This window comes from Rattus norvegicus, chromosome 5, assembly GCF_021556685.1.
Source record: "Rattus norvegicus strain SHRSP/BbbUtx chromosome 5, alternate assembly SHRSP_T2T, whole genome shotgun sequence".
NCBI lineage: Eukaryota > Metazoa > Chordata > Mammalia > Rodentia > Muridae > Rattus > Rattus norvegicus.
In genome coordinates, this window is record NC_141538.1 from 34643135 (window position 1) to 34671067 (window position 27933).

General features: G+C 43.1%; 1 protein-coding gene across 1 annotated transcript; it reads right to left on the reverse strand.

Moving 5' to 3' along the window:
* Positions 1–165: 165 nt before the first annotated feature.
* On the reverse strand, positions 166–27933 carry Decr1 (2,4-dienoyl-CoA reductase 1). The gene is given in 10 exon segments (NM_057197.2): positions 166–318; positions 419–481; positions 880–1026; positions 4059–4131; positions 5836–5935; positions 12165–12312; positions 13372–13458; positions 13576–13633; positions 15569–15771; positions 27820–27933. Coding segments are annotated over 10 exon segments (1008 nt in total). The 5' UTR covers positions 27889–27933; the 3' UTR covers positions 166–258.

Consider the following 27933-nt stretch of genomic DNA (forward strand, 5'->3'; position numbering starts at 1 on the left):
CGGTAGAACACATGTGCACTCACATACAATAAATAAATAAATAAATAAATAAATAAATAAATAAATAAATAAATACCAGACACCCGGGGTACATACAATAAATAAATAAATAAATAAATAAATAAATAAATAAATACCAGACACCCGGGGTTTAATCCCCCAAACTACAAAAATCATCAGACAAAAAATTTATTAACTCAAATGTCCATCTATATAGTCCCTAAACTTTAGTTTGTCACAGAGGAAGCCATGAACGTCTTAGGAGCCTTTTGTCTTTCTGATGAGGCCTTCGATTACATCCCACTCCTCCTTGGTGACCTGATGGAAGGAAACAGAGTCTATTTAGCTGGGTCTGCTCACGGTTTGAATTAAGCCCAGCACCCTAGCCTGTCATAATATGTGAACCAAATGCCGTTACCTTCTTTAGAGAGTTGAATTCACCTGACAGAAACACTTCCTCTCCACCGTCAAATCGAATGACCTGAAAAGACAGCACGAACCCCTTCACTCCTTTTGAAAAGTCTCTCAACCATTATCTATCTTCATATCCCAACTGGATGTAACCTCCTTGCTAGTCTCACTCAAAGCTCAAATCACAAAAGATAAAACTGAGATACAATCTGAACTTATTCCTTCTGCTTAGAATGCGCTTACCAACAAAATTCTACCCAATTTAAGGATCGTCTTTAAACCATGTCCACCAAGGCAACTTGCACTTAATTAATTTATCACGGAGTAAAGGATTAGGATGAGTAATGTGTGAATATTTTATATTGCTTGCACCTATTTTTTAACATCATATCCATATTCAGCATTATTAATCCACTCCAAAATAGTGCTCCCTCAGCCCCCAAAAAGTGAAGACACTACAATGCTTACTGCCCCATTGATCCAAGAGGCATAATCACTGCAAAGGAAAGTCGCTAGATTGGCAAGTTCCTCCACAGTTCCCAGCCGACCACAGGGAATTCTCTCGATCATATCTTTCTCAAATTTTCCAGTCGGGTCCAAACGGCTAAAGGCACCCTTAACAACAAAGGAGAAAAGTTACGTTAGTGTGTCTCCATGTATGCCTGAATGCGTTTTATTTCTCAATTTCACAAAAAAAAAAAAACACAGCTGCACTAAAATATGCTGCTCACAGCTTAGGCATTGTACAAAGACTGTCACCAAAATGTTTCACATTCACTCTGAGCCAAAACAAGTCATTTTCCCTAAATCTACCCTTTAAAAGGAGAAAGGGCCTACCAAGAATGCAAACTGTCACCTTAGTTTTTAATGTCTCCGACCTCGGCAAGTCATTATTTAAAAAATCCAATGAGGAAGCAATACACCCAAAAGAGCTCTGGGATTACACTGAACGGGTGAGACGGTGGATTGCTATTTCCTTCAGTAAACACAGAAAAGCAATTCAAATATGAGAAGCTTAGGAGAAGTTATCTAGTCTCTTTTCATTAAAAATAAAAACAGAAAAGGCAAAGCAAGCGCTATTAACTCCAAGTGTACGTGAGAACGAGGGAGCAGGGAATCACTCTGGCTAGTGTCTGGGGCTGTGATGTGCAGACACGGCAAGGTGAGGTCAACGCTTGCAGACTTAAAACGAGGGTCCCTAGCACAGGTGAAGGCTCGCCCTGGAGGTGCTGGGTGAGCCTGCAGCTCTCCCAAGGCAGCAGAGGCTAAAAGCAGCAGCTGGTGCGACTTTCATGCTATCAGACCTCTCCAGGAAACTTCTTCAGCTTCCCTTTTGTGTCTTTAAGACGAAATATCTCTTGGTTGGGAACAACTCCTATCCCCACTTCTCCACTACACACTCCTACTTGGGAGACTCTTGAAAGTAAATGTCCTCACATCTTTTCCAATAGTTTTTTTAATATGATGGGAACTCAAAAAATGCAATGTAGGTGCTGGAGAGATGGCTCAGCAGTCATGAGCACTTGTGGTTCTTGCAGAGGATCGAGTCCCATTCCCAGCACCTACGTGGTGGTTCACAGCCATCCCTATCTCCAATTCTGAGGGGACTCACTGCTCTCTTCTGACTTCCGTGGCACCAAGCATGCATGTGGTACACTGATGTGCATGCAGACACACATGTGCACTCACACACACACACCCACACACACACAAAATAAAACTAAATTTAAAAAGTAAAGAAACACAAGACAAATAAACACAAGAAACAGATGATCTCTCCTAGTCACTGGAGTCCAGGAACGAAGCTTCTGCAACTACCGTTCTTCTGGGAAATTGTGCAACGGAGGGCACTCAAATTATGGACTTTGGCTTTCAGTTATTTTGCCATTAGACTCTTATTACTGAATATATTCAATTTCCATTCACTCCGGCACCCTTTCTTTGCATTTTCTATCTATTAGATTCATAAATAAGTAGTACAATTTCCATTGTAAAATTTAATACTACGTACTACTCAATGACTATACCTTGGTATGGTGTCTATGTAATTTCCTGAGTTTTCAAAGTTGCATCTCAAGAATCATGCATTCTGGCTTTACAAGGAAATAAATGTTAAGTAAGAGTGAAGTCATCAGGAGACGATGTGGGAGAGCAGAAGTGTGTGGCCATTCTAAGTGATGCCCATAAAAGTGACTGGGAGTTGTGGGTGTCTGCAAGGTTAATGACATTGGTGAGGTGCGCTCCTCCTGAGGGAATTCTCACCAGACGTAGAGTCAAAGACAAACATAACTGGCTGAAAGTGAAGAGACATGGCAATGAGCCAAAGAGAACATTCCTGAAAGCCTTCCTCTCAGACTTCTAGAGGCCGTCGTAAGCTACAGATACACGGACATTGCCACAACTGAAAAATAAGACTATACAAGCAATGGGACTTTTAAACCGTGCAAACGTTGGGCAGGAAAGGTGGCTCAGTGGTTACAAGCACTGGCTGCTCCTCCATGTTGGGCGGTGAGCTGTGAAAGTTACCCTAATTCCTGGTCAAGACAGGTTGAATCCCTGGAAACCCTAATAGGGATGGCAGGTGCATTCCCAGTCTCCCAGATCAAGGCCGCACTAACTGCAGCCCCCCACAAACCCCTGTAGAGAGGTTTGAGACAGACTAGTCACATAGGGCAATGCCTCAAGCCCCTCCTCCACAGGTAAGGATGTGACCACAGATCATGTAGGCTTAAGACAGAGCAGAAGCAGGACCACGCCCCCAAATATGTAGATGAGGTCTTCCCAAGCTCTCAGGCCAACCCAATAGGAAGTACCTGCTGTCAGACACTGACCCACCCTAAAACTGTACTTAAGAGTCGTGTTCAAAATTAAAGGTGTGCGGGAATTATTCCATCATCTGAGAGCATCTGTCACAAGAACTGGTAACACCGCCTCTTGGGGAAGAAATCTGCTCTCCCAAAATGGCCTCCAGAAGCTCCCCTGCATGCCTTGCCTGTGATTCAGTCTTCTGCTGGCTCAGCCCTGCCCGAGCAACTGAAGCAGCAGCAGCAGAAAGGAGCAGAACAGGCAGCTGAGGCGGGCAGAAACACTCCCTCTCCGCCCTCCCCGCCCCCCTCCCCCCGCCTGAGTTCTCTCCCCATCGCCTGAACCCACACACCTAGCTGGGAGAGAGACCCACACACACACACCACCTCCTGGCTCCAGAGCCCTACACATCCAGACACCCAGGCTTCTATTTCCAACCTCCGCATGGCAACACATAACCACCCATAACTCCAACTCCAGGGCATTCTGTGCCCTTTTCTTCCTCTACAGCCACTGCATGGAAATGGTGCACAGTCAAGAAGGTAGGCGATACATGAATACGCATAAAATACATTTTTAAATAGGCCAAAAAATATTAAGAAATGTAGGGCAATAACGTATCTATGGTAACAGAAATGAATTACTAAAATGTCAAAATTGATAATGTAAGTATCTGGGAATATGAAGTTACTTATACTGGATAAACGCAAAGACACTCTCTACAACAAGGGTTTGGGATCCAGGCATCCCTGGAAAGTCCCACACAGCAATGAGAATGCCCATCTATCACTGTTTCGTTCTTTCATCCTTCATGGTGTTATAATGTGCCAAATCAAACTTACTTTGGTTTTGATAGGCCCTGGCTGAATTATGTTGAAACGCATTCCGTATCTACCCCATTCAGCTGCAAGAGACCTAAAAATTAAGGGAGATAAAATACCGAAAATTAAAGCACATAAAGCGCATTCTAAGACAGAGTACGGTATGCTCGAGCATGAATAGCCAGGGTTCAGTGCACATTCACTGCCTCCCAGGAGTCACACACTGTCAGGTAAGTGTCACTACTACTCCCTGAGTTACCAATAGGTGGGTAACTGGGTACAGGAAGATTAAACCACTTTTCTCAATTTGATGTCGCTAATCTGTCAACCTCTGAGAGTCTAGGCCGCCTAGTACCTTTACATCCTCTATTACACAACACATTCCAGCATCCTTAGCACTGTAAATCTACGGTGTACAACAAGAAATCGAACGTGCCAGGCAAGGTGACACATGCATTTACTCCCAGCTCTTAGGAGACACAGGCAGGTGGGTTCCGACGAGTTCAAAGCCAACCTGGTTTACATGTGAACTTCAGGCTCATCCCCACCACTCTCTGATGCCCAAGCTTAGACTTACAAAAGTCATTACTTTTCCTTACAGACTATGCTCTGGATCCCAATGTCCGCAAGCACTGTCACGAGTGCATCAACTGAGCAAGAGATGGATTACACAGTTAATGAAAACAGTAACACAGCCTTGTTTAACAAAACAAGGCTTTAACATAACTGCTGGCCAGGGCTGCAAAGGAAATAAGACTCAAACAAAATCCTGAATGTCCTAAATGAAAATACGGTATTAACGGTGAACATGAACCTGCTTAGAAATGTACTTAACACGTCTACTTTTCAACAGGATCATATTTTACAGATTGGACTGGCATGTTTCTTATGTGTGTGTGTATTTGTACTTAACACAGTTGCAAAAGGACAGCGAGGTTACCTTAAAAGATAAAAAATAGCCCAAATAAGCAAGATAGACAGGAAGGGAAGGGCCAAAGCAGACAAGGAAGCATAATGGAGCCCAAATGAAGCTAATAGCAATGCATTAAAATGTTGTATGTAAGGGGGTTGGAGAGATGGCTCAGTGGTTAAGAGCAGTCGCTGCTCTCCTGAAGGTCCTGAGTTCAATCCCTAGAACCCACGTTGCAACTTGCAACTATCTGATGATGTCTTCTGTTGTACAAATGTGCATGCAGACAAACTACCCATATACCTAAACAGATATTTAAAAAGTTAAAGATGTTTTATGTAGCCAGATGTGGTGGCACATGCCTTTGTACCTAACACTTGGTTGGCATAGGCAGGCAGATTTCTGTGAGTAAAAGGCCAGCCTGGTGTACAGAGTGAGTTCCAGGACAACCAGGGGCTGTGTAAAGAAACCCAGTTTCAACAACCCTGCCCCCAAAAAAAGTGTTTTATGAAATGGCAAATTTGCCTCCTCTTACCATGACCCAGTGAAAATGATAGCCTAGACAGGTATGGAGTTTGCAGTGCCTGTGAGAAACAGCATACTATTTCCTCAGAAGTGCAACTGATTTTAGTACAAAACTCATTAAAAACGTTCCATCCTGAGAGGTTTATAAAAGGGAAAGGTTTTAACATAATAACGACCTTAAGATACTGTAATTTTGCAACAGATAAAATTCAGTAGGAGAGTATCAATCAAAGTCCCCATCAGTAAAATCAGTCCTATGGCACAGGAACTTGTGATCAGACATAGCCTGTCCCAAATCAGTCTTCCTTTTGGCCAGAGAACTTTATCTATTTTCAGGAATACAATTAACTCAGTAGTGCTCACTTATTCATGGCTTCCACGCCTGATTTGGCTGAAGAACTTGGCATTACAAAGCCTGATCCGCTCTCAGCATAGATCGTAGTGATAGCAAGAAAGGCAGCTCCTGGAAAGTTAAAGGATGTGGTTATCAGCATTGCAGCTACTTCTGTTCACATCTGAGAAACAAGACAGGCAAGAATGTGGTCCTGTGCCGAAAGGAATCACAAAATCTAGAGGGCCTACTCTTGTTTTTAAGTTTACTACCCTTCATTGCTGAAAGAGTAATCTAAGAAAAGTGTGTCGTCTTACTCCTGGTCTTAATGTCTGTAGGTTTGAGTATTCTTGGTCCATATGAAGTGGCACTATCAATAGGTGTGGCCTTATTGGAAGAGGTGTAGCCTTGTTAGAGGAAGTGTGTCACTGTGGAGGTGGGGCTATGGGGTCTTATATATGCTCAAGTCTGGTCAGTGAGGTCTAGATCCTCCTTCTGGCTGCCTGCAGAAGACAGTCCTCTCCTGCTTCCTGCAGATCAAGATGTAGAAATCTTAGTTCCTCCAGCACCATGTCTGACTGTACACTGCCATGCTTCCCACCATGATGATAATGGACTGAACCTCTGAACCTGTAAGCCAGCCCCAATGAAATGTTTTCCTTTATAAGAGTTGCCTTGGTCATGGTGTCTCTTTACAGAAAGGAAACCTAAGATACTGTTTTGAGGATGGCCAGTCTGCACTGTCTGTGATTCTGTGCCTGACCTCTCAATACAAAGGCCCAAATCTGAGAGACACATCCCATGACCAAGAACAACTTCAACACAAAGAAATCAGAATTAAACTATCAAGGGCTTCCACCTCTAGCCACGGTGGACTCATACACATCACTACAACTGTATTAGAGGTGTAGATACTGTCACTGCCAGCCACCTTGGAACAGGCAGAGAAGGCATGCCATCCTAAGATGATAAGCTTAACACCATCTGAGACTTTCTGGATGAGAAGCAGCTCTGAGAAGGGATGTGAACAGGAACAGTGCTCAATGACTTTTCATAGTAGAGTCGCCCTGAGTGTGTGCTGATGCCCCATTATATACCTGAGGGTAAGTGTCAATGGAATCTAGAAAAAGGCGACTGCCATTGCAGCACTGATCTAGACGGTGACTCTAAAAACTCACAGAGGGCTGAGGGAGGTGGTAAGCATCCTAAATGAGCAGCCAAAACATTTGGTAGCCAGCTCAGAAGAATCATACCAATGAGAAAGCTACTATACATTCACAAATAAAGTTTAAAGGTGAGTTGTAAAATGTAGTATGATAACCTTGATGAAAGACTTCAAAGAAAACAGGTTAAAAGAGTTAAGACAAGGCCCCTTATATGAGCATCTGGGTAAAGGAGCCAGTTGCCAAGCCTGACGACCAGAGTTCAACCCCTAGAACCCATACAGTAGAAAGAGAGAAGCTGATTCTGAAAGTTGTCCTTTGACCTTACATGCTCACGGCAGAATATATCCAAACATATGTGCACATGTATGCATACTCAAACACAAACAAATAAATAAATGAAACGCTAAAAGTAATTAAAAATACCAAAATAGAAACAACATCAATGGCAGAAAATATTTGAAATTTTATAACTAAAGGAATGAGCTTAGCCGTGGAAGATCTTCAATGAAAACACAATAAAAACTACCCAACACAAAAGTCACAGGGGAAACAGTTAACTACAAGCCAAAGACCAGACATACGGGACATTTTAGCAGAATATATGTGTAATCGGAGATCTGGGAGGGAGAAACATAGACTGAAAAAAATCTAATTTGGTTAAAAAAAAAATTACAGTTTCTAGGAGGCAAACAAATGCCAGAAGAGGTAAACAGAAGGCAGAAAACTATAAAAGCAAACAAGAAGCCCCCGGGAGCGGGCGGGTAAGGTAGCCCAGGTAACATCTTCACCTAGCCCTCATCAGGGGGCCACAAGGAAGACAGTGAAGCCTTTAAGAATCTGAGTAAAGAATCCTGTGATCTTTGAACTCCCAAACCAACAACCACAACAACAAAGAATTCTGAAACTGAAGGTGCCGTCTTCTTCTACCCCAATTCAGAGAAAGGTCAAAGCCCCTAATCTGCACCAGAATGAAGTTAAAGACAAGCCTTGAAGCCAAATAAAATTAATATTAGGGAGAAATTCAGATGGACAGAAGGATGACATATCAGAAACAAAGACAAAGAGCATGTTTCCTTGTTTCCCAATTTCTTAAATTGACCCCATAAAGTCAGAGTTAAAAGTGACACCACACACAGACGTAGCAACTGCGTCTGGGACACAGTGGAGTCTCGGTAAACTAAATGCACTAAAAATTGGAAGAGTGCTCTGGGTTTCAAGAAACTAGATTTTCTACTTCCTTAAATACTAGATATGAAAAATCTGTAAGTTTAATGTTATAAAAGTGTGATAAAATACACTTATATGCTTTACAAAACACATTTTAATTCCTGTACATTTGAAAGTGAGGTATGGTGGTACACAGTTGTAATCCCCACTCTTTCAAGGCTGAAGCAAGAGCTGAAGGATAGCCTGGGCTACATAATAAAACACTGCCTCAAAACAACAGGAGGAAAGAAGGAAGTGGTTTAAACGTGAAGGACCAGAAAGAAAGCATTTCAAAGCACACGTCTGTAAGATCTTCCTCTCCTCTGTATAGTTAAAGATTCTCATGGTCAGCCCTATCGGAGAACAGAAACAACCAGAAGAAGCTCAGCCCGGAGTGCGTGTGAGGAGGAAGGTACTGGACTGTCACTTGAGGATGTGCAAATAGGCGTGCTTACCTTAGCCATTCTCACAACTCCATCTACACATTGGACTTGGCCTTTCCGATCTCTAAAATCAGCTTGTGTACAAAATGTCCTTGTGTGAAAGACAAGGGGTGTGGGGCTTTAGTGGACCCAGAACAGTAGAGGGACAAGTCACGCCAGGCACACTTCTTTGTTAGTTATTCACTGTTAACTTTGTCTCACTGCAGCTGTGACTCTAACTTTAGCTACTCTGCCCTCGACCCTCAACCCCTTGCTGTGCCCATCTCCACCCTGTAAGAAGCTAGAGTTCACTTGAAGCTGGAGCCCTCACTGGACAACTAGCCCATGACATTCCTAGATTGACCTTTCGTGTTGGACTGACTACATATGCTCACATGCACCCCCTAAACCAACATCCAGGCTCACCCACACTGGCATGCTTGGGAGACCACAAGCACGTGAGCCCCTCAGTGCAGGACCAGCTTAGACACACAGAAGTCAGCGTCTCCAAACCAGGAAGAACAGAAATGGGCCTTCGTCTTTTAAAGAAGCTTAACCTAATACATTTATAATGAAGCCCATAGAATTTTAATCCAGTGTGGGGAGTAAAAATAGATTGAAGTCTGTGTTAAAATGAAAGACAACGGGAAGTGAGTCAGAAAACTAAGGATCCTAAGGATGAGGAAAATAGAAATAAGAGATAATGAAGCAGAGAAAGACAGTTATCATTGAGACAGAAAGAGAGCCAAAAATGAAAAGCCTGCAAAAGGAGAAGAGACGGAGAAATAAAGGCAGGATCAGAAATTAGAGGGAAAAAAGAAAAAACACGCACGCATGTGCACACACCACACACACACACACACATACACATACACACACACACACATACACACACATACACACACATACACATACACACACACCTACACACACACACACATATACACACACATACACACACATACACACACATACACATACACACACACCTACACACACACACACATATACACACACATACACACACATACACACACACATACACACATACACAGAGAGAGACAGACAGAGACAGAGAGTCAGAGACAGAGAGACAGAGAGAGTAAGTGCCAACAAGACAAAGGACACAAAAAGTAACAGCAGGCAGGCAGGAAATCAGCTGACAATTCCAACTCCCTTCTCAAGTCTATCTATCTGTTGGGAAAATAATAAATCAGCAAATAAAATTAACAGTGCCACAAAAGTCCAGATCTAAATCACATCCGCCTTGCTTACAGTGGAGATGGGTGATGAGGTTTACCCTGAGTGCTAGGGAAAGGAGTTCCCATCTTTTGCAAAGCTGTGCCTTTCGATGATGCTTTTCACCTTACACTTCTTTGACCAAGCCTTCTCAAGCTGGTTTGTGAATTATCCACACTGGGGAGAGGAAACTGAACCTCACAGACAAGTTTCTGAACAGATACAATGTCCTCCATAGCCCACTCCAGCCACTGAGAGTCCTTGGCCTTGTTTGGTGTGCTCTACCTACTCTGAAAAAGTGCCCTAAGCTCAAGTCCTAGCCACAATTTATATTTTTTATATTTTTTATTAGATATATTTCTTTATTTACATTTCAAATGCTATTCTCTTTCCTGGTTTCCTGTCCATAAGTTTCCATTCCTTCCCCTCCCCCTCCCCCATACCGGTATTCCCCTTACTGCCTCCCCATATTCCCCTGCACTGGGGGTCCAATCTTGGCAGGACCAAGGACTTCTCCTTCCCCTGGTGCCTCAACAAGGCTATTCTCTGCTACATATGCAGTTGGAGCCCTGGGTCAGTCCATGTATATATAGTCTTTCAGTAGTGGTTTAGTCCCTGGAAGCTCTGGTTGGTTGGCATTGTTGTTTTTATGGGGTTGCAAGCTCCTTCAACTCTTTCAATCCTTCCTCTAATTCCTCGCAAGGGGGTCCTATTCTCAGTTCAGTGGTTTGCTGCTAGCATTGACCTCTGAATTGGACATGCTCTGGATGTGTCTCTCAGGAGAGATCTATATCCAGTCCCTTTCAGCATGCATTTTCTAGCTTCATCAATCTTATCTAGTTTTGGTGTCTGTATGTGTGTGTATATATGCCACATGTGGGTGACCCCAAATTATTGAGAGGCACAATCTTGTAGTCTTTACTCCGGAGAGCACACAGCACAGGTCTGTTACATAAAGTCAACAGCAAGAATCTAATAAACAAAGCACTCTACCAATCTCTAGGAATCCTCTCCCACTGCCCCTCTAAAGGATTGCATTGGTGCTATTTGTATTTTGATGATAATTCTGCCTCTTCAAGAGGGGCTGTCCAGATGAGGAGTGGATCCATCAGGTTCTCAAGTGATTTCATGTAACTCTTCTTCCCATTTTAATTGGTCAAATAAAGGTTAGAGCCTGTGGCTGGGCAGTGGGGGGAGGGGGGTTGGAGGTGGAGGTTTTAGAGTGGGAGAGGAAGGAAGAGAAAAAGGAAGATGGAGGAAGAGGAAGTGATAGGAAGACGGAGCAGAACCACGTAGCCTGGAGGAGCCCCAAGTAGCAAGAGATCTCATGGTTGGGGAGTAGAGTAGTGCAGTGGTGAATCTGCCCAATCTAGCCATGCAGCTTGTAAATACTGTAACTAAGTTGTGTGTTCTTTACACGGGCTTATTGGGGTTGGAGATTTACCAAAACATTCTGTCTGTCTGTCTGTCTGTCTGTCTGTCTGTCTGTCTATCTATCAATCTATCTCTTTCTCTGTGTATGTGTTAAGTATATATAAGACATTACATATTTTCTATTTATGTAGACATAACTCTTAATAGAGAAATTGGTTCAGTCATAACAAAAATGTTCTAGCAGTGCCCACTGAAATCTAGCCTCTTTGTGGTATTGACTACTCGTGTTTGCAGTCTCCAAGATGTCCCCTCTAAACAAACTATTCACCCCAGCTAAAGACCTTCCTCTCATAAGTTCTGCTGCTATTATCTTTAAAGGCTCCTCCCTTATCACCTACACCATCTTTCCACATGACCCCCCCACCCCCCCCCAAAAAAAATCAAACTTCCCAGCATCACAATATGGTCAGTGATATTTTACAGCAAATCACCATTCTTCACAAGGTAACTTCAGTGGACTCTAACTCCCTAGTTTGGTACTGGGGACTTTCCCAGTCACATGACTAGGCACCTCTCCACAATTTTTTCCTACTTCCTGTCCCCTTCTCTATCCACATCGAATTCTTTATTATTCTCTAAATATATCTGTCCTTCCCGTCTACCAGCCCTCTATGGAGGTAAAAGTAGATTGGAGTCTGTGTGAAAATGGAAGATAATAATGATTAGGGAGTCAGCTACAGGAAGGAGTCAATCCCATCTTGGAATTTCCGAATGCCCTTGAAACGCCAAGTCTTCTACCACAGCCTCCGGTAAACATGGATTTTCAGGCTATGAGATGTGTGAGGACAGGCTATTTCATTTACATCTTGAATTATGTCAGGGCTTAGTACTGCCTCAACTGAAAAAAAGCCCTCTTTCCCCCACAATAAACACAGGGGGAATAAACGGACCTACCTTTCTGTGCTTTAATTAGCTGCTTTCCAATTTCTATCGTCACATAGGCTGTACCATTGAGAACTATGTCAGTTATGGTCTTCCAACCATTGGGAGACAGTCTCTCACTGGGAGAAATGAAGTTCCCTGCCGCATTGTTTATCACCACCTGTAATACACAAGGCAAGGTGTTAGCACGCACATCTGAACGCCACAGTCGCTGGGAGGCAATCCACCAGACTCATTTGACTTGCATGTTTCTGGAGTCTGTAAAGACGAACTGTATTACTTCCCAGTCTCAGAATTCCCAGTCCTGTCTTTAAACTAGTGTAGACTACAGAGATGACAAAAGTAGGTCAGCTTACTTACCAGGTAACCACACTTTACTCTGAATAACCACGAGATGCCTTTGAGACAGCTGTGTGGGTGCACACTTGCAATCCCAGCACTTGGAAGGCAGTGGCTTGAGAATTAAAAGCCAGCCTGGGGTACATAGGAAGTTTGAGCTAGCCTGTGGTACATGGAGAAGGAATCTCTATGTCACCTTCCACCCACAGATTATCAAAATGAAATTGCCTTTTAAGTTATTCTGTGCTTTAGTTTTAAGTAATGAACTTGCTCACCGGTGGCCTGGTTCCTCACTCCCAGGGAAGGATCCGCTGGGTTCCGAGGCACTGCAGGACTGAAGAGACCCCTTCAGTGTTAGGGATCCCTCCGAAATGGCTTATAACACAGGGAAGTGTTCTCTTTGAGACTATTGGAAGAAATAGGCTTTCTCTCATAAATGAGCCATGGAACAGCGAAGTACTCATTACTGAACACTGAGTTTCCGCTCAGGCCCAGGAAACAGAAGTGTGGTATTTCCGACCGTTTCCCTGGTCTGCACCATTCTCTTCCCCTGAGACACACCGACAGTTATCAGGAAAAGCTAACCCAACCAATCACTAAAACCAGCTACTGTGCTCTTGGATGACTCCTCTTGCTATTGTATAATCTCATTAAATAAAGCATAATCAAGTTTGATCTGTGACTACAAATGTGTTTTTTAAGTATTCCTGTACGGTAATGGCATAGAAGTCCATCTAATCTTTTCTCTGCATGAAACAGAGCTGGCTTTCCCCAACCATGGCCCTTCTCATTTCAACAGCTCATTCCCTGTGTGCATCCTGGTGATGGTCTCAGAATCAAAGCCCTGTGCGTTGAAAGGCTTCGGCCCCATTGCACTTACATCAGGATGCCCTGCAACTTTGATCAGCTCCAGTACTGTGTTGTGTACCATATCAGGATCTCGAACGTCACACCGAATCGCATAGACCTGCAAAATGATGAAAACTCAGCCATTTCCAGGCTTCCTAAGACAAAATCCACAAATAACCTATATAAATGCGTCATAATCCCCACATCAGACTTAAAGGGTTGCTGCTAAGCATACCTTATTTCCAGTTTTAGAAGTAATCTCTTCTGCAGTAGCTTTCAGAACATCAATATTCCTAGAAATAAGCACATTCTTAGGGGACTTCACATGAGTCCTAAAATGCTTTTATATTGTATTGTTCTTTTTTGTTCTCTAAGAACACAGACAAGGGACAGTTTAAAGAAAAACATTTCTGCGAAAGTATGAAATTTATACTTACATGAAAATCAAGTTGATTAATTTCATTTTTAAAGTTAAGTTGAAATATATCTGTGTAGAGGAATTTTTTTTTTTTTTTGGTTCTTTTTTTTTGGAGCTGGGGACCGAACCCAGGGCCTTGCGCTTCCTAGGTAAGCGCTCTACCACCGAGCTAAATCCCCAGCCCCTGTGTAGAGGAATTTTAGTCCAGCAACATGGCTGCTCTGGATTTTAGTATGGTCTGGCTGGAATACAGATACACCCTGAGTTTTTTTTTTTAAAGCTTTATTTATTTCATGTATGTGAGTACACTGTAGCTGTCTTCAGACTCACCAGAAGAGGGCATCAGACCCCATTACAGATGGTTGTGAGCCACCATGTGGTTGCTGGGAATTGAACTCGGGACCTCTGGAAGAGCAGTCAGTGCTCTTAACCACTGAGCAATCAGAGAAAGATTCGACAGGATGGGATATACCCAACTCTCAGCCCAAGAAGAAGGGGGGCTTAAGGCAGCAGCAGGGAGAGAGTGAGAGGAAGCAGTTTTTCCTGCTACAGTTTTACAGAGACAGATTGCAGAGAGAGCAAGCTAGAAATGGGTGAAGGAAGAATGAGCCAGAGAATGAGAAGGAGCCAGCGGATTAAACAGATTGCTAGTTCATTTGTGGCCAAGCAGATCAATTCAGCGAGAAGCTGAGCGAAACCAGACTGAATCAGTCAGCTTGGAGAGGGGTTTGAACAGCTGAGTTGAGCCAACCAGCCAGAGTTCAGAAAGGGTGAGTTCATTCAGCAGTAAGCCTGCAAGATGACAACTACATCAGGCAAATAAAGGTTGCTTTTAAATATATGAAGTGAATTCATGGTACTAGTCACTTTTATATAGCATTATCTACACATCAAATTATTTAGGAAGGTTTTGTTTTAGAAAAAAGAACTTATGTAATCAATGCTGTCTTCAACTCTATTATTAAACAGTGTGACCTTGAATCCTTCATCCTCCCACTTCTATCTCCCACGTGCTAGGGTTGCAGGTATGTGCAACTACCCCTGACTTACTTATTGATTTACGTTACTTCCTTGATTAGAATCATTATATTCATTCTTCAACCAAAGAAATGTATTCCTGTTATAATATGCATAGGTTTCACATTAAATTTATGAGTTTGGATAACTCTACGTGATCAGTCTTACATCCTTGAAAGAAAACAAAACACAAACAAACCATGAATGCCAACTATATAGCATTAAAGTGAAAATAATATCTTAAAATTCTTACGCATTGCAACACTAAGAACAAAATAAACACTCTGTCCAGTTTGCATTTCATTTGTGAATGGCAGACTGCTAACTGTCACTGAGATGATGAAATGGGCAAAGATTTTAACAAGGATCTAAAGATTCAGATGTCACAGATGGTGCCAGGATACGCCCACATAAGAACTTCTGCCTGTGTGGTTTATAGCCATCACAACTTACACATTGTAACTCTTATCTACCGTAAAACAACCACCAGGGCTGCATCCACTCTTCTGGTATGAGGTTAATTATCAATTGAATTAGCAAAAAAGGATAAGGACTCCAAGAGAAATGAAAACCACTTCAATGGAGGCATTTTAAACGCCACCTTCATACTCAGAAAATGGAAACTGCAAGCACCATCAGTTTCATAACTGCCACTGTTTTTATGAATCAAACTGCAACTGAATTTTTCCAAGGAAACTTATTTAATCTACCTACAGAATATTTTATGTAAATGGCCCTGTTTTTAATACTGTGACACAGGCAGCTTCTTTACAGACTCTCAAGTGACACTTACCTGCTCGCGATCACACACTGGGCACCCAGGCTGGACAGGAAAGTTGTCATTGCCTTGCCAAGGCCAGTGCCTCCTCCTGTGATGAAAGCCACTTTTCCTTGAAAGGCATTAGGTGGTAGCATAGGCTTTAAGATGGGTGGGAAGAATTTAGACTGTGGAGCATCGATGCTTTGATACAGGGTTTTCGTTCCAAAGCTGAAAAACTGAAAGGAAGAAAAAAAAAGAGTTTAGACTTGCACTCCTGCGTATTTACAAAAGAGAAGAACTCTTCTACCTATCATGACTGCATTTAAGGTGTTTTTCGGAATGAGAACATTGATTAAGTGAATAAGTAGTATAATGAGGTGGTTTAAGAAGCATGGGCTCAAGAGCTTAGACAACATAGGAAAGAAATTCCTCCGTGGTCGTATAAGCGTAGGTAAGTTCTGAAACTTTTTTGTGCCTTAGTTTCCTCATCTCACAAAAATGAGACCAACAGAAGCATCTCCATGGGTTTCATACACTGTTGTAAGCAAAATAACTACAGTAGTAAGAAAAGGAAGCAGTGCACAGTACACAGTACCCTGGTACAAACGGTAGCATCGCCATGCTCAGGTGTTACACTCACATTCAAGTTTAAAAAGTAATACAGCTTGAGGGGCAATGGTGGTGCGTGCCTTGAAACCCAGCAGGAGGCAGGAGGCAGATCAGAGTTCGAGATCAGCCTGGCCTACAAAGTAAGTTCCAGGACAGCTAGGGCTGCACAGAGAAACCCTGTCTCAAAAAACCATAAAACAATATCAATGATGATGATGATGATGATATAATAGAATACAGTTGGGGGAGTAGAGCATACGAAGAACTAATGCATAGGATCAGGGATGCTAGGCCATCCTCAGATGCATAGCAAGTTGGTAATATGATAGTCTTTCTCAACTCACAAAAAACATAAAGCTTTTATGGTTTTTGTCTTTTAAAAGACTATTTGATCCAGGTACTGGTGGTGGGAGGCAGAAGCAGGCAGATCGCTGTGAGTTCAAGGCCAGTCTGGTCTACAAAGCTAGCTCTAGAAGAGCCAAGCGTACACAGAGAAACCCTGTCTTAGGGGAGGGAGAAATAACATATTTGAGCCAGGTGAGCGGCACACACCTTCGACCACAGTCATTCAGAGGCTGAAGCAAAAGGATCGCAAGTTCAAGGCCATCCCGGGCCACTTAGCTCAATCTATTAACAAAAGAGTAACTTAGATGAAAACCTCATTTTGTATTTGAATTTCTGAAGACAACTGTGGTAGTTTGAAGGAAAATGGGCCCATGGGCTGTTAGGAACTGGCACTGTTTGTTATGAGGCGTGTTCTTGTTGAGGTAGGTGTGGCCTTGTTGGAGGAAGTGTCTCACTGAGGCTTTGAGGTCTCAGATGCTCAAGTCAGGTCCAGTATCTTATGATCTCTTCCTGTTTCCTGTAGAGCCATATGTAGAACTCTCTGCTACCTCTCCAGCACCATGTCTGCCCGTGAGCCACCATGTTTCCCACCATGATAACAATGAGCTACATCTGAACTATAAGCCAGCCCCAATTAAATATTCTCCTTTATAAGAGTTATGTGGTCACAGTGTGTCTTCACAACAATAAAGACCCCAGGACAACAATTATTTTTAAACTCTTTATAGACTTTATCAAATGCCTTTTTTATGCCAAAAAAAAATAAATAAACAAAGCAGGTAAAATGTTCTTGCTATACTTAAAACGAAGGGTAAATAATTCAAATTAATTTAAGCATACTTCTTTTGCTTAGTTTTCTATTTACAGTTTAAAAAATAATTACTCATGAAAAGTACTGCTATTCTCAAACATTTTAATTATAAAAGCAAACATCAAGTGTGGAACAAAACATACAGTAAAAACCAACACTCATTTATCAGTTACTATGGGCTAGGATTATGTACCAAATCATGTGATCACCACAGCCATGTGCAGGATCAAATTCAAGCTGGCAAACTCTGGAGCCCACTTCTAAAACACCCTGACACACTGCCTCTGGCTTACCTCTAAGTTCTTCTCAAGCTTCATTAATACACCAGGGAAGGATACAACATTTCCCCCAAAAGATAGGTCATGGTTGCAAGATCACAATTCTAATCTACCATTCTGCATGCTACAGAGCTGTCATCAGCTGAGCCATGGTATCCTCAAATTACTCCCAAAGAAATGATTAGGATTGTGAGCAACGATTTAAAAAAAAATGCTGCCCAACTGAATTTATACAAGACATCATTTATTGTGGTTCGATAGCTTTTTAATTACAAAAAATACCCCCACAATGTTTAGTGGTGGGGAATGTAGCTCAGATGTCAGAGTACTGCAGAGTAACCCTGGATTCAATGGCCAGCACTATACAGAAAAGTAGGACTGGTAGGACAGACTTCTAATCACGATACCACAGACGTAGAGGCTTGGGGGTGAAAAGTTCAGGGTCATCTCCAAATACATAGCAAGTCTGAAGCTACCTGGTCTTGATAAATATATAGACAGATTTATGTAGAGATGGGTCTGTACATATACATATAGTCAGGACAAAGACAAGAAGAGAGTAACAGTGAGCAGTGATCTATGCAGTGCCTGACCACGCTGCCTGTAGATAACAGCTATGATGCAAATTCTGTTGTCAGACTCATTTTCACACCACGAAAATGAAACTCTACATGGCCAAATAACCTACTTTTTAAGATAGTAAGAGAGCTGGAGAGATTCCAGCATTCAGACATAACTACCTGTAAGGCCAGCTCCAGGCAATCTGACACCTTCTTCATGATATGAAGCACTCCTAACATAGGGCATATACTCACACAGATGCATGAATAAAAATTTTAACATAATAAATTTATAACAAATAATAATATGAGGTAAAGACTTGCCTCAAATCCAAGATGTGTCTGGCCTCAGAGTCTCCTATACTCGGTTATCATCTCTAAGCGATGGGGTCATGAATATTTTTTATATTAGTTTTTAAGTATTTTCAAAATCTACTTGGCTAGTATCTTATTTAATAATCAGGCGAAATCATCGCCAAAGGTCAAGTTTTGCAAATCTGGGTTACATCTCATCTTCATCATAATTCCATCATCACATTAATGAACACTGCTTTTTTTTCTCTCTCTCTGTATCTTCTTTGCCACGAAACGATAATACAAGCAACCTACAATCATCTTTTTCTTCATAACCAGCAGATTTGCTTAAGACTTCCACCCACCTCCACAATGACTCCATTAGTATGATGACTCAGGAAATGGACGCAAGTGGGCTGACAGAGATGTCACTATCTGGTAATAGTGGGAAAGAAGTGCTTCAACGTTCCTAAGGTTCTGCCGTGAACTTTTACTTATTTGTGGTCAATCTGTGCAGGAATTTGAAGCTTTGTGAAGGATAATTAGGTATTTAAATAAGAACATTTACATATGTTTAAAAGCATTCTATCAGCCTTCTAACAGGCAGAGGAAGCAAACAAAGGTAAAAATGTTATATTTGATAATAAAAGCATCATTGCATGTCTTAGTAAGTTCATGCAATTGGATCAATAATAATTATATGAATTCCTTTCCTGCCATTGAAAGGGAAAACACTGACTTGCTATTTTAATTGCTTCTGACAGCTGACAGCACTTGTGTAAGCACGAATTCTGCCATCTCTTAGCCTATTCACAGGTTGTCTCTTAGGAGGGCGGTAAGGGGAGGAGGATGGGGAGGGGAACATCCATATAGAAGGGGAGGAGGAGGGGTTGGGGGGGATGTTTGCTTGGAAACCCTGAAAGGTAATAACAATTGAAATGTAAATGAGAAATAACCAATTTGATAAAGATGGAGAAAAGAAAAAAAAAAAAAGACTCACGAACATGACTAGATCTCACAGGACCAGGTTGTCACTAAGGCTTTCCATAAGGGAATGTCTTGAATTCCCCAAAAGTACACCTGGCCACTTTCTCTTAGGAAAATCGGATGTAACGTAAATGTGCCCTGGATGGCCCTCAAATCTCACATTGTGGTTTTCCTATACATGGCTTATGTAGAAGTGAATTGGGCTTTTTGTTTTTATTAATCGGAAATAACACCTTTCTAACCAGCATTAATTTCTTGGTAGACCTTTCATGTCCTGAACTATGTAAAATCTTCCTATTTTGGATATGCCAACTGATTACGTGTTGAGCTCTAAATCTGCCTTAGGAAAATTGCTCTCACCCCCTTTTGTCCCCTTACTCATCAGCCTCCCACTTCATATCCAGCGAGGATACTGGGGGTGATCACACGTATCCTCCTCAAAATGGAAAGTCAGAAGGAATATTGTCTTTGTCCTTTGTGTGAGGGATGAAAAAACATGAGATTCATACCTAATTTAAGGATATTTTGTTAGCCTAAAATAAGTAAATTAACTAAAAGATACATGCATTGGCAATCTTGAGCCAGATATGTATTGTGAAGCTAACACAAAGTCTTGAAACCTTGAATCAACACTAAAATGTTAGGAGAATTCAAAGAAAACTCAGAATTCATGGCAAAACTATTGAGTAAGCATAACCTTGAACCATGACCACCTGAGGCAAGTTTTGCTGCCTGCCCAGCCTCTGCAACCTGCATGTCCTTCCACTTCAGTGGCCTCCTCCATTTAAGGGACCTTTAGTGACCTGAGGCATTTCAGTAAGAACTCTTGTCTATATAAACCGAAGCATCAGTATAAAAAAGCGGTGGGACAAGTTTGGGGTTTTTGTAGAGGCCATTGTTTGTGTTGTTTTGCTTTTAGTACCACAAATAAGCTTCTGGCATTTCCATATATAAATATCCTTTTGAAAATAGTATTTAAACATGCTAGGTTTCTATTTAAAAAAGAAAGCTAAATTTCAAATCTGTAAAATTCATTAAGCAAAAGACTTTCACAGGAAGTTATGAGGCTGAACAGATAGATATTTAAAAACTGTTAGCTCAGCTATTTTACCACCAACGTCATGGCTGTTGATCAGGTCTCCACAATAAAAATGCATACCTCCAAAAACAAGGATACATCCAGAATCAAAGACAAAACCTCTCTCTCCCTCTCTGCCAGTCACTTTGTTTCTCTACTTCTGTCTATCTCTGTTCTCTCTCCCATTGTGTGTGTGTGTGTGTATTGGAGAGGGAGGGGGAGAGGGAGAGGGAGAGGGAGAGGAGGGGAGGGGGGAGAGGGAGGGGGAGAGGGCACATGCGCATGCCTAAGATAAACCTTGGATATCATCCTCAGCAATTGTCCACCATGTTTTTTGGAGCAGGGTCTGTCACTGGCCTGGGAAATGCTGATTAGACTAGACTGTCTAGTCAGCATGCTACAGGAGCTCTCCCAGCTCTGGCTCCCAAGCACTGGGGTTGTAAACATCTACTACCTGACCCAGTTTTACATGGGTTCTGGGAATTGTACTCAGGTCTTGAAAGCCACCCATCTAGTGTGGCCTCAGCTTGCTCTTCAATAACAATACCATATCAGTTCCAACTAGACACATTACAGTTACTAATGCTGCAGCATTCCCAAAGCTTGCCAAGAACTTTCACCTTCTAACCTTTGCTCTATTTTTCTCTCCAGCCTGAGTTACTCATTTTCCATTTAGCAGAATCACCAGTCAAAACCAGGCAAATTATCAACATTTCCCCTCCCATTTAGTGCCTACTTCTCTGGAGGTCGATTTGGCAATATCGATCAAACTGTTACATAAAACATTGATCTAGTCCTTCCACATTCAAAAATGTATCCACTCATTAAGAGGGCGGTAAAGGGCCATTTTGTTCAAAGATACTTGTTAAGGGGCAAGAGGTGAGCTCAGTGGTAAATCATTTGCCTAGCATGTACAAGGCCCTGGGTTATATTGACAGCATTGAAAACAGATTGATATCCTTACCTACCTCTTTACAAAAGTTGATGAGAGTGTCCTCATACATTCAGCTATTTATAAAGCATGGACCTATTACCTATTAAAAGCACACAACTCGCACGCTGAAGGCAAACACTGCCAGTTTGTCCAATTGCTCAACCATGTATGTTGAATATCAACAGAGTGAAGCATCATTTGTTAAGAGAAAGGTGCAAAGGAAGTGACGCACAATCTGTGTGCCTTTTATAAAGGGCTGTCTTCCCATATGTGTTGGCACAAACACAAAGGCTTCTGGAACAATCCACAGGAAACTAGCCAGTGTAGCATACTCAGAAGAGTTCGAAATGGGCACAGCATAACACTGCTTGAGTATTCAACATGTTCATTAAGATTATACTTCATCTGAAATATCCAACACAAAAGTGAATCACGTGAGCAGGCACACAGTACAGGAAGGTTGGAGATGGAGACAACACTCTAGAAACACAGCACAGAAACAGTTCAGGATGCCTCCTCGGTTAACATGTGGCTGGGAGTTCCATCACAGAAAACGAACTCCTTCCATGGTTCTTTCAGGGAGGGGGTGGGGCTGAGTGTCAATTGATTTGTGTCAGGTGAATATTTTTAGATCAAATTTACTCTGACTCAGATTCATACAAAAGTGGGCATTTGTGCAGACTACTCTTTAGCTGTCATATAACATATGCTTGGCAAAAACTGGCTAGCTGTGTGTTTCAAAGTATGTGTTTGAAAATTCGTATCTTTATACACGTTGACTTTTATCTTTCACTCCCAGAGCACTCCCTGTACTGCCTGCCCACTAAGCCTTCCTTTGCTGCTTGCAATTCTTGTCCATTTGCCAGAATGCGCTTCTATGTGCCAGCCACGAGATCTTTTTGGTTAAGTCCAAACACTGCCTTTTCAGCAGAGCACCTATGGTTCTTAGCAGGAGGCATGTGGAAACACAGGGACAGCTTCTCTCCCACGTTCTCGTGTAGGTTCTTAGAAGGGAAGACCTGCCAAGCACCCCAAATGTCAACCATGAGCCTACAAACTTAAACAACTAAATTGTCCAAGCTCTGTCACGCTGGGCTCTTCACGGGCCATGTTAAGCACATCTCTGTAACCGTGTGGACCACCTGAGCATGCCTGCCCACTCTATAACCTACAGCAGAGTGCCTCACAGAAGGCTGGAGTGCTGAGTTTCTGAGGAGCTCAGATCTTGTTGCCACAGCAACCAGCCTGAATGTAAAAGAAAAGGCATTGCTGGACTCCAAGCTCCAAAGGCTAGGCTGAATCATGCAGTTGCCAGGAGCCAGGCAGAAATTACATTTCTGAGTAATGGCACATCCCATAGCAATGAGCCAAAGTTTTTGAAAAAGTCATTACTCTGTGCTTTGGGGTGTACTCCCTACCGTTATTACAGTTCTTATCTGTCTGCACACTTAGATGCTTCCCAATACTGCACAATAAAAGAAGATGAAATCAGCCTCGAATTAGGAAACCGTCTGAGGTGCTCCCCTGGAGTCTTCATTTCTACCTGCCTTGGAGACATCTTCGACTCACTCCCTATTACATAAGCCAAGTGAAACATATGACTGTCATTATTGGAGCAAACATCAGAGCCACTGCTCTTATGAAAAGGATTGGTTGGATTTGAGGATTTGCTTATGTGGGAAAGTATTAGACAGAAAACAGACGGTAGGGTAAAGTTCATCCACTTACTTAGCAAGTTTTTATTGAGCATCGACTATGCCCCGAGCACTATTGTAGGCAATGATAGTACAGCAATGGACAGACAAAAAGATATACTATTCTACCCATGGTGAGATTAGATTTGGGGGAAAGGGATAAACAAATGAAGTGAAATGTATAGTCCATTAAGCCTTGGTGCAGTTATAGTATGACACGGAATGAAGGTAGGGCATTGTTACAGGTAGAAGGAGGACACAGCTGCACCCAGGGTGCCTGTGGCAAGTGCAGGGGGGATCTGATAAGATGTTAATGGCGGCCCTCAGAGAAGCCTGATCCCTCTCCCCACCAACTCCTGTCTTAACCATTCACTAGAATAGAATAGAACCCCATTCTACTTCTAATCTCCACTGCAACCCATTACCTGAAGCCACATCACCTCCCATTTGGGAAGACCAGCCAGTGTGGTCAGCTCGTCTCCATCTTTGCCACCACACCACTGCCTTCCCGGGGAAACTCTAAGTCCTTCAAGGCAGTCACAGTTGCCCAGGAACCTAGCTATCACCACCTGGACTTAGTCTGAACCTACACAGAAGCTACTCTCTTGCCTAGAACTTCATGGCACCTCAGGGACTGTTCTGAAACCCCAGCCCTTTCTGCTTTGAGGCACAATGTTTCCACAGAGCTGCTTCATCTATCCAGAAAACTGTGATGATAATCACTGGACAGACGCTTCTAAGGCCTACCTCCCCTTGGGAGTTAGCTACCCCACTGGACAACACTGGGACACCATTCTGAGGTGGTAACTAGGACCGGTTCAGAAGCACAGCAGTTCACAGGGCACAGCTGGATCTCAGAACAAACCTTAACCTAAAAACAGAGATACTTAAAGATGGGAGATGCACATGACTTTAATCCTAGCACTTGAGTTTGAGGCAAGGAGAGTCACCATGAATCTGAGGCTACCCAAAAGCCTGTACCCAAAAGGATTTCAAATGGGGGCAGGAGAAGACGGTTCGGCAGTAAAGAGGCCATATTGCTCTTCTTGAAGACCTGGGTTGGTTCCCAGCACCTGGATGGTGACTAAAACCATCTAGAATTCCAGTTCTAGGGAAAGTGATGGCCTCTTCTGACCCCCGGCAGTCATCAGGAATGCATTTGGGGCACAGACACACAGAAAAATAAAACATTCATACACATGAAATAAAAATAAATATTTTCAAGTGAAAAGATAAAAATAAAACAGTGATACTTTGGGGTTATCTTCTCCTGAATGGAAAAGATTCCTCCAACATCATCCCCAAGCTCTCCAATGTCCGTAGGCTGAGATGAAGAACCTCGTGTATTTTTTTCTAGGTCCTAAGACACAAACTCTATACATCAATTCATAGGGACTTTCAGAAACAGGCAATGACCTTCACTCGTTGAGGAACATTATTCTTCAGGCTGAAATTATCTTTTTTTATATACTTTTTAACTAATGTGTGTGTGTCTGTGTGTTTGTATGTACGGGTGTGCGCTGTGCTGTGCCGTGGTGGTTTGTACAAGAATGGTCTCTATAGGCTCATCTACAGGGGGTAGAACTATTTGAAAGAATTACAATTAGGAGGTGTGGCCCTGTGGGCGGAAGTGTGTCACTGGGGGTGTGCTTTGAGGTTTCAAAAGCCCATGCCAAGCCTAGAGTGTTCCTGCAGATCCAGATGCAGAACTGTCAGCTACCTCTCCAGCACCATGGTCCCTGCCACGACGATAATGGACTCACCTGTGAAGCTGTAAGGCAGCCCCAATTAAAGGCTTTCTGCTATGAGTTGCTTTGGTCATGGTGCCTCAACAATAACGAAGGCAGGTGCCCAGCAAGGGCAGAAGTAGGTGTCAGATTCCCTGGAGCTGTTCTTACAAGTGCTCGTGACTAGCCGATGTGAGTACTGTACAACAAGCTTCAGTCGTCCGACAAAGCAGCAAGCAATCATAACCACAGAACCATCTCTCCTGCCCTAGGCTGAAATTGCGGGCCTTGCAATCTGACATTGGACTCACAAGCCAGTGCTAGGATCCACCTCGAGGCAGCCTTTCCTGCCTCCCTTGCACACAGTTTCGTTCCTCTGTGCTTTATAATACACCACATTTTTCAGTCCGCTGGAGCTGGTGGTATCTCATTGAACTATCATTTTCCACACATTGTTCTGTGCACCACGGCGATAAAATTTCCAACTCCACATGGTACGCACAGTCACCCACGTAACACGCCTCTTCCGTGTTTACTCTGTGCCAGGCCCTGTGCTAGGATCAAGCAGTGAGCTAACCAGATATAACGGAATTACAGAAGGAATAATAGAATTTTATTCGTCCTGCTGCAAGACACGGCGGCATCGCCTTTTGCTCCAGTTCTTGGTTACACCTGTTTTGGTTGCACTAAATGTATTTCAAAGTGCAATCATAAGTTACCAGCCATGCTCTGGAAATGTAACTAGGATATTTCCACACGGAATGCAGGCTTCCCTCTCCAGCCAGGGAGTCTCTCTGAAGAAAGCCCTCAATCACATTTCATAATTAACAACTGATTAAATTAAATGTTTTATCAGAGAATGAAACGCAAACTAAGGGGCAAGGTCCTTCTCAGCAGAGGGAATACTAGATGTTTACTGGATTGAACTCAGGCCTTCCTAGGTCAAGGTTCAGTGTGAAATAGCATTCACAGATAGAGCTTAGGACAACTGGAACATTTCTCTCACACATGAGGTTTTAGCTATAATATATTTACCCTCGAAACCATGATGTTGCTTGGTAGCCTCCAAAGCACAGATGTTATTCCTTCCCCCACAGGCTTTTAATTCCTGCCTTCATATGTCAAGGAGACAGGCACCTCTATTGTGTTTTGTAAATAGAGTCTCTCTACACATCCCTGACTGTCACTCAGTGTGTGAACCAGGTTGGCCTTAAACTCACAGAGATCCACCTGACTCTGTCTCCCAACTGCTGGGGTTAAAGGTGTGCTCCACTACACCTGACTTCTAACATTTTTCTTAAGCAAATGAATTTCAAAACGTCAGGTTGCAATTCTTTTTGATTACTTTTTCTTTCCTGAAATGTGCTGTCCGGTGGTGTCAAAAGAGTGGGATTCTGACCCGTGACTCTGTTGCTGCGACGCTAAGAGCATCTGCGGGCCTGGAAAAGTACCAGTTCTCAGAAAGGAATGTGGAGGTTTTGTCTGTTTGTCTTTGCCATGCGGCATTATCTTTGAAAAGAGAAACAGTATCAACTCAACTGGACCAGTGAACAGACTCTTTCCAGAAAAAGGTGCTCTGACTTGAAGAAGCCACCACACCTATTTCTGTCTTAACATTTGGAGCCTCTTTCTAGCCTGTGTCCTGACCTGTTTGGCCTCCTGTTTCTCTGCACCTCCATGCCCCCCACTCCTGCCTCTCACAGCTCCCTGCCCTCCAGTACCCAGTTCTTTGGATCACCCCACATTTTTTTCTAAAGTGAACACTGCAGGGCCTGTCTATCAAACTCAAAGCAGGTAGAGATGGGGTATCAATGAATGGACTGACTTCTCTACTGGGATAAGGAAATTCTGATTTTTAGCTAAAGATTTTTAACGGGGCATGGGTTGTCTTGACCTAATGCTTTTTGGTTTTTCTTCTTCCTCTTCGATTTCTCCCCTGGTTCCTTCACTTATATATTTCACTTCCACTGTTGACCCGGTGGGAGAAATGTTGGCAGGCGAAGCAATATAAGCTGGAGGGAAACAACGTGGATTCCACCGCGATGCACCCCTAGAAGGTGAATCCAAATGTGGCTTGGGTTTGATATTTTCAAATTACTTTCATTACATCTCGCTTGTTTACTTGGGCCGGACAAGCAAGAGTTGGACCCTGGGATCCAATGGTAGAAGGTGAGAACTAACTTCACAAGGTAGAAGGTGAGAGCCAACTTCCACAAGGTTAGGGCTTTCATTTATTATCCTTTTTGCGTGCCTTTGTTTTTTGGAAAAATAACTATAGAAAATGAAGTCACCCCTGCCATGTCCCACAAAACAAGGCACTGTGGGTGGGGGTGGGGGCGAGAGGGGGTTGGAAAAGGGCAACAATGCTCAAGGAAGGCTTCAGAAACAGAACCAACCTAGTAGCCTACTCTCTTCTCTTTCCTACCCACAGAATTGGCAGCTATGCCCTTCAGGCTAGCTTTGACTAAGGGTTTGCCACTGCTAAAAGTAGGTAAAAGGTCCCTGGATTTCTGCCAAAGCAATCTCTGGTTTCCACCTCCCAACTAAACCCCGCTGTTCACTGAACAGACCAGAGTTCATCCAGACTGACACGTGTAGCATTACCTGTTTATTTACAAATGAAAGTTCCTTTGTGGGGAGTTCTTGCCTCCACCCCACCCCCTCATTCTCTCATCTCCCAGCGCCCTGAGACCCCTGACTTCTCAAAATTAGCTGTGTCTCTCTCCCCTCACTGCGTCCCTGGAATGCTCTCCTCTTTCATTACAACTCCTTACATCCCGGAACTCTGGTCTCCTCAGCCCTCTCCTTGCACCCTCTGCTCCCTGGGACGCCTGGCATCTGTCACCTCCCTGCACCCGAAGGCCCTGTTTCAGCTGCCTGCGCCCGGGGCCCCTGTTCTTGCGCTCTGCGTGCTCAGCTTCGCCTGTGGAAGCGAGCCTGGCCCTCACCCACGCCGCGCTGCCTTACCCTCTGAGGACCGGGATCGCAGGGGAGGCGGGACACCCCAGCAAAGAACGCACGGGCCAGCAGCGCCATGTTTGCAGCAGAACTGAGTCCTTAGTGTCAGGGTCCGCCCCGCCC